This window comes from Trachymyrmex cornetzi, unplaced genomic scaffold, assembly GCF_001594075.2.
Source record: "Trachymyrmex cornetzi isolate Tcor2-1 unplaced genomic scaffold, Tcor1.1 scaffold16, whole genome shotgun sequence".
Classification (NCBI taxonomy): domain Eukaryota; kingdom Metazoa; phylum Arthropoda; class Insecta; order Hymenoptera; family Formicidae; genus Trachymyrmex; species Trachymyrmex cornetzi.
Window position 1 is genome coordinate 1,133,367 of NW_017296201.1, and position 7,124 is coordinate 1,140,490.

The following is a 7,124-nucleotide window of genomic DNA, read 5'->3' on the forward strand; positions in this document are numbered from 1 at the left end:
TCAACGATTTGATCGATGATAGAAAGTGTTACATTTAATTATTTTATGTTGTATATCGGTTCTCTATCTCTTAAGTTATGAACAGAAATATTTTTATATATCGGTTTTTTCGTCCCTCTTCCTTTCTCTACCTTTTTCCACCCTTCCTTTATCTATATTTCCCTTTCTACTTGGCTCTGTATAGCGCAGCATCCACTATCGAATGCGCAAACTCTACATCTGCAGCATCTCTCGGAAGGGATGATTTGTCGCTCAGTATCGAAAATTCGCATGGTGCAAGTATAGCTATGAGACATTTATAGCTATCAAACAAAGCGATCTTGTTATAAATTCAAAATTGTGAAGCGAATAAATTTCGATTGTGGAAATTACTACCAATGTCGAATGGGATAAACGCAAAGGATTGCGTCGTTTCACATCTCAGGTAAAAGGAAAGCCGCGGAGTGTTCGATTTGCACCACCGATGGCAGATCACGACAATATTTATGATGATGAGGTAATTGATTAAATCATCTTTTTAACTTGCTATCATACACTATGCCTGAATTTTTTTTTAAAGTTTAAAAAATTCTGTGCAAAAAAATTCGTTTATTTATTTTTTAATATCTACATAATATGACGTGACAAATTATAATTTTCTTTAAAAAATAGTTTATTTTTTATAATAATAATGGTATATTTTATTTATGTTACTTATAAGTTAATATTATTAATGAAACTTGGAATGACAAATGCGGATATGCAAAAAATATATAATCAATATATATGATAATAAAATAAAAGATTCAAATTACCCAGAAATAAATAAAATTTTTTAACTTTTTTTGAAATTTATACATAAAATAGCAATTGTGTGTTAGCATGAATGCTCTCAGATCTTAGAATCGTTATAAAATCGTTATTTCTATTTAAGGACTCTGTGTGCGTGCGTGTGTGTGTTTTTTTGAATAAGTTATTTTTCTCGTTTCAATTATAAAAACATTATATCATGTTAATTATAAAATTTTTTAATTATTGTATATACTACAAATATTATATTAACAAAAATAATTGCCAAGATCATTTTTGTTTAAGATGCCTGATCAGTATAATACAACCTTGTTGAACAGAAACGAAAGCTAATAAAATATTTTAAATAAAAAATTACAAAAAAGATAATATTTATTACAAACGCACTCACACATACAATACAAATAAATGCGATGTCGCAATAATAATCAAATAATGAATTGCACTTAATCATTTTATATACCTGGTGGAAAAATTTCACTGAAATTATTTCACAATTATTTTACAACATTTTTCAACGAAATTTCAGCATTTCAGAAAAATTTCAATTTATAATAATTTCAACGATTTTTAGTTAAATAATTTATTTTCAGCAAAATTTTCAGAGAAATTTCAAAAAAATTTCAGTTCGATTTCAACGATTTTTTAAATATGTTAATTAGCTGAACAATTCATTCTCAATAAAATTTCAGTAAATTTTTAGCAATTTCGCGATAATATTCCAAAACGTGAAACAATTTCAAGTAATTTTTTCATCGAGAATGTGCATTATTTGAAGGTAGTTTCGAAAAACCCAACGTTTAGATAGTTTTGATTACTTATAAAAAAATCGGAATTTTCATTGAAATTTGAAATTAATCTGTTTCAAAACCTATTTTCAAGAATGTGTCATACATCGATACGCATTTTTCTCTTAACACATTGACGCACGCAGCGCAGTCGCTTTCCTCGCTATTGATTTTAGCTACAGCAGCTGACTAGTTACTCTCACCATGAAGCTCCTATAATCGACTACTTTGCTTACACACAATATATTAGTATTATAAAGAGTATTAAGAGTTTTAACACTTCAAATATCATAAGAAGGTGTAATGAAAGTATTTATAAAAATACAATTTTGTCAATTTATATCGTGATCGTTGTTAATATAATTTTTAATATTTTATTAATAATATAAACTGCTCATTTATAATCATTTCTTATCATCTATGCGCAAAAGAATATCATAAAAATATATTAAAAACGTTTTATTAATTTTAATTTTTATTTATATCGAGTCTTTTAGACTTATTCTTATTTAAGCATTTTATTTTCAAAGCAAACAAATTTTAATATTACCTAAATTTTAAAAAGTGTGATATATTCTAGATGCCAAATTAAATTACAGAATATGTTAAATACAGATAATAGGATAAATACATTTCCCTGAATTCTTTAATATTTAATTAATGACATTGTCATCATGAAATAAAAATTTACATTTATTTTTAACAACGATATCGACAATATTTTTCATACAGTATTACGCCAAACTATGGAAAGTAACAATAATAAATACATGGCATATGATAATTCGATCATTTTTGACATTAGCGTTAGTAAAGACCTTTGTGATAGGAGCTAGTTTCAACCAATCCAAATCAAAGGAATTGGCGTGGGATTTTAATAGCGTTACTCGTGATCGTCGCAGTCCTAGCTCTTATTGTCACTTCCGTAGCTTTGCTCACACCTCCCGATGATGGCCCTAGAGTACGCGGAACACGATTACGTCTCTCCGAGGTAAGTAATAACGGATTTGTATTAATATTCGTAATTATAAAACGAGAAAGAAATGTGACAAATATAGGCGTATCTAGGACTTCTTTCAGGGGGAGAGGGATTTTAATTATGTTATGTAATTAATTAATTATATTATCATATAATCAAAAATTTCTTGCATTAATAAATTGCTTTTTTAAATATTTTAGAATTTATAGCGTGCGCTTAGAACGTGCTTTCTGTCTCTTTTTCTTTTTTTTTTATCTCTCATTCTCGTTCTCTTTCGGTCTGTTTTCTCTTTCCATCTCTTTTTTCTTCCCCATCTCTTAGTCCTCCTTTTCTCCCCCCCCCCCTTCTTTCCTTCTCTCTCTCTCTCACATGCACGCACGTGTAGTATATATATTCGCAAATATTAGAAGTGTGTTCTACATTTATCTTAATTAACGTTTCACATTTTTTAAAAATTATTAAATAAGTAGGGATGGTTCAACGATATTTTCCTGTGTTTCAGGTACTCTCTGGCGAATTATCTCCTTTATTATTCAATGGATCCTGGGCGAGTACTCGCCACATTTGTTATCGAGATATTTGGGGTGGCATTTCTCTGTTAAATGTCTCGAACATCTCATCACGCAGTTTAATGCCAAATGAGACATTCGTAAGTTTTTATCTAAAAAAATGTATCATAAAAATAAATTTAATATATTGTTATCAGTTTACTGCTAAGACATAAACTAACACTTTTTTATGCAGAGACGATTGAATCCAGTAAAATTCTCTTTATCGCCGGATCATCAATTTTTGCTTCTTGCACAAAATGTGAAGAAACTATTTCGCCATTCATACTTAGCGCAATATATTGTTTATGATGTCAATTCACGGTCAGTGTAATTCATATGCACAAATAGAGTACATTGATTATTACAAATGGCACAAATATAGAAATTTTTACGAATAATTTCACAGAGAGTGCGTAGCGTTAACACCTTATCCTGAGAAAGATAGTCATCCATATCTTCTATTAGCGCAATGGACTCCACGTGGACATGGACTCGTTATGGTACAGGACTACGATATTTATTACACAACAAGTCCCACAAGCAATACTGCATATCGTGTAACGAACACTGCAGTGCCTGGTATATTATCCAATGGTGTACCAGATTGGTTATACGAAGGTAAGATACTTATCAATTTTTACCCAGCTAACACAAAGTTACATGTAACGTACTCGTTAGTTGTAATTTCCCACTCAACAATATAACTGTAATATAACACACGTGAGTAGAAAATTACAACTAACGGGTACGTTACATGTAACTTTGTGTTAGCTGGGTAACTTTTATATAATAGTTAACGATACATGATAAAGTATTATTGGGATATCCATTTTCTTCAAATTCAAAATTAAAAAATTGGCTAAACCTTAACAGGACAATATTGCCGATAGAGCGTTAATAAATGAATTATTTATTATCTAATTATTATTTATAGAGGAAATATTACACAGTGCAGAGGCAATATGGATGTCGCCAGATGGTCATATGATGCTTTATGCCTCGTTCAATGATTCTCTTGTAGAAGAGATGCATATTTCATGGTTTGGAGAGGGAAACAAAGCTTTATATCCTGATATACGATCTCTACGGTATCCTAAGGTACAAGATATTTAAACAAATTTTGTAGTATTTTACTAAAATTAGAATTTTTTTATATTATTTATGTTTTGTCAACAAGATAAAAGAAGAAAAGAACACTATACTTTAGAAGCGTTTTATTTATTAGCCAGGAACACCAAATCCTTCCGTACGATTGTATGTCGCTGATTTAGTTGAACCTAAAAATATTCGTACGAAGATAGTTAAACCACCATCAGTCATTGAGCATACGTAAGTTTATTAATTTCATTCGGAATAAATATTCCTTTATGTTACACGGTTTTATCATTTTACAATTTAATACGCAAGTTACTGATCGTTAATTATCAGTTTTAGAATATTAATAATTGTTTTAAAAAATTCATGACATATAAACACAAATATAAATGAAATAGTAATTATTGTTCCTCAAATGTTAACCAAAGATAAAATAATATATTTTATTCGTTCTTCGTTGTTTCTCGGAGAAATCGCAAATTCTTGACAAAAAGTAAACTTACATATAATTTTTGTCTTAAAAATTATCGTACAGTGTATGTGCATTTTATCTATCATTTATACATCATTGATATTTTTTTTCAAATGCATTTCTGTCTTTTTTGTCAGGGACCATTATTTCTCGACTGCTTCCTGGGTATCTCTGACAGAAGTCTGCATAACGTGGTTGACACGCGTCCAAAATTTTTCAGTAATTACCATCTGTAAAAGTCCAATGTGGCACTGTCAGGTTAGTTATTGTCGTTTTCTTTTAGCTAAAATACGTGCAATTAAATATAAGTATCCGTATATTAATGAGTATCCACATATTAATGTGTGTGAGTATCCGTATTAATAATTCACTCTCTTCAAATTTGTATTTGACTTGTTTTCATTGTTTATATACTACATTTTCATTAGTATTTTCTAAGTTTTAAATTTTATGTTTAAAATTTATGTCAAATTGATAATCTTTATATATATATATCAGATAATATATCAGATAATATACATTAAATAATAAACTTTCTATAAGTCTAACATAGATATAAAAAACAAATATATTTAATTAAGATTTATTAAAATTAATTACGAATTAATTATTTTTTAGGAAATACAAAGAATATCAAGTGAGAATAATTTTGGATGGGTGGATACCCCACCAGAAGCCCCTCTCTTTTCAACAAATGGTAGCAGTTACATCGCAATAACTCCAGTGAAAGATGGACCGGCGGGAAATTTCAAGCAAATAATTTGGGCTAGTGTACTTCGAAAACAAACAGTGCCTTTGACGCATGGAAAATTTGAGGTCGTTAGGATTTTAGTATGGGACCAAACAAATAATACTATGTGAGCAAGTAACTCATAAAATTAATGCCTACAATTTAACATCGTAAACAATTTGCATTTTAACTAGATATTTCATCGGTATTCCATTTATGAGACCGGGTCAGAGACATCTCTATCGTGTAAGTTCTACTCTTCCTCAAATAGGAACGCCCTTGAGGTCCCCTATGTGCCTCACATGCACCATTTCATCTGACATGACAAGCGATGACGAAAATGGACATCGAATTAGTTTAAATTGGCAGAATGGTCTCATCAATCGAAATGAATGGCATGAAACTGATAATAACAAAGAACATCATCAAGCAAAGGATAAAAAGGACAAGTCGAAAAACAGGAATGTTTCAAGTGAGTGCCAACATTATTTTTTATCCTATATCTTATTTGAAAAGTTTAAAACTTATACAGTCTTTTATTATTTTCTAAAAGAGAAAAGATATGCATTATAATAAATAAAAACACTATTAATATTTATCACTCATTGAAATATCTATTTTAAATAAAAATATAGAGTAATAGTTGAATACCTGTACATAATATAGGAACTTGAATAGAAATTTGTATATATGAAAGAAATATATTCTTCTAAAAAATTGCACAATTTAAAAAAGAAAAAGTTTACTAACGTCGTGGTCTGATTCACGCTCACAGCGCTTGAGAATTATTTCATTTCCTTGTTTGTCAAATATTAACAAAACAGACGTATTTAGGAACCCCTTATTTAAGTGTAAGATTCCCCTCGCTTTGCATTACTCGATTACTTCGATTACACTTTACAATACAAAGCGAGACCGGCCATGCTCCTTAATTACGCGAGCTCTCTGGCAAGTTGCGGGGGACTGAGATTATCGGAAATCAATAAAGAGCTTAAGAGCTGAACCGATCAAATTCTAAGTGTGCTCAATCGATTGCTTCCACTCGGAATATATAATGAAAATGTTTTTATTTTTTCTCTACGTGCCCTACAAGCGAAGATATTACGACGCAAAGTCTGAATGGCTGCGTTCAGCAAAAAAAGCAACTTTGCGACTGTTGTAAAATTCTTGAATATGATTGGTATATAGATTTAGATCCAGTGAGGAACTAACGACAAAACCAATCATACTAAAAAATTTTACAATAGTTGCAAAGCTGCTTTTTCTGCTGGACCCAGCCAATGTATCGAAATTTATCTCCTGATTTTAAGATACGTCGTTACTGACATATTCGTCGACCAGAGGAGAAATGTACGGTTCGTTTTTTCAATAATAGATGGCTTTTGACTTTATATCATCTATCGATCTAACCAGCGCAGACCAGCGTTGCACGTGACGGCTGTGACGCGCGCGGCGCGAATTATTCAAAATGAAATGTCGAGATCGTCGCCGAAGAAGTGAGTGTCTAGATTTATAGATGTTCGCTGTCGAGGAATTAAGTGTCTAGGTGTTGTTTACGTGTTCGCTATTGAGGAACTGAGTGTATAGGTGATTGATATCGAGTATTTGCAAAGATATAGAGAATGGACTACGAAATTCGTGTGTCAAAATGGTTGATAAAAATATGAGAGAGAGAGAGAGAGAGAGAGAGAGAGAGAGAGAGAGAGAGAGAGAGAGAGAG

At 30.7% G+C, this 7,124-nt stretch overlaps 1 protein-coding gene across 1 annotated transcript in view; it reads left to right on the forward strand.

The window, feature by feature from the left end:
- The first annotated feature begins 275 nt into the window (after positions 1-275).
- Positions 276-7,124, forward strand: part of Dpp10 (Dipeptidyl peptidase 10) — an 11,203-nt gene continuing 4,354 nt past the window's right edge. The window contains 10 exon segments of the mRNA XM_018503702.1: positions 276-496; positions 2,407-2,568; positions 3,059-3,205; positions 3,301-3,428; positions 3,514-3,725; positions 4,042-4,205; positions 4,333-4,436; positions 4,812-4,932; positions 5,293-5,531; positions 5,599-5,876. Of these exon segments, the coding sequence (XP_018359204.1) occupies positions 464-496; positions 2,407-2,568; positions 3,059-3,205; positions 3,301-3,428; positions 3,514-3,725; positions 4,042-4,205; positions 4,333-4,436; positions 4,812-4,932; positions 5,293-5,531; positions 5,599-5,876 (1,588 nt within the window). The 5' untranslated portion in view covers positions 276-463.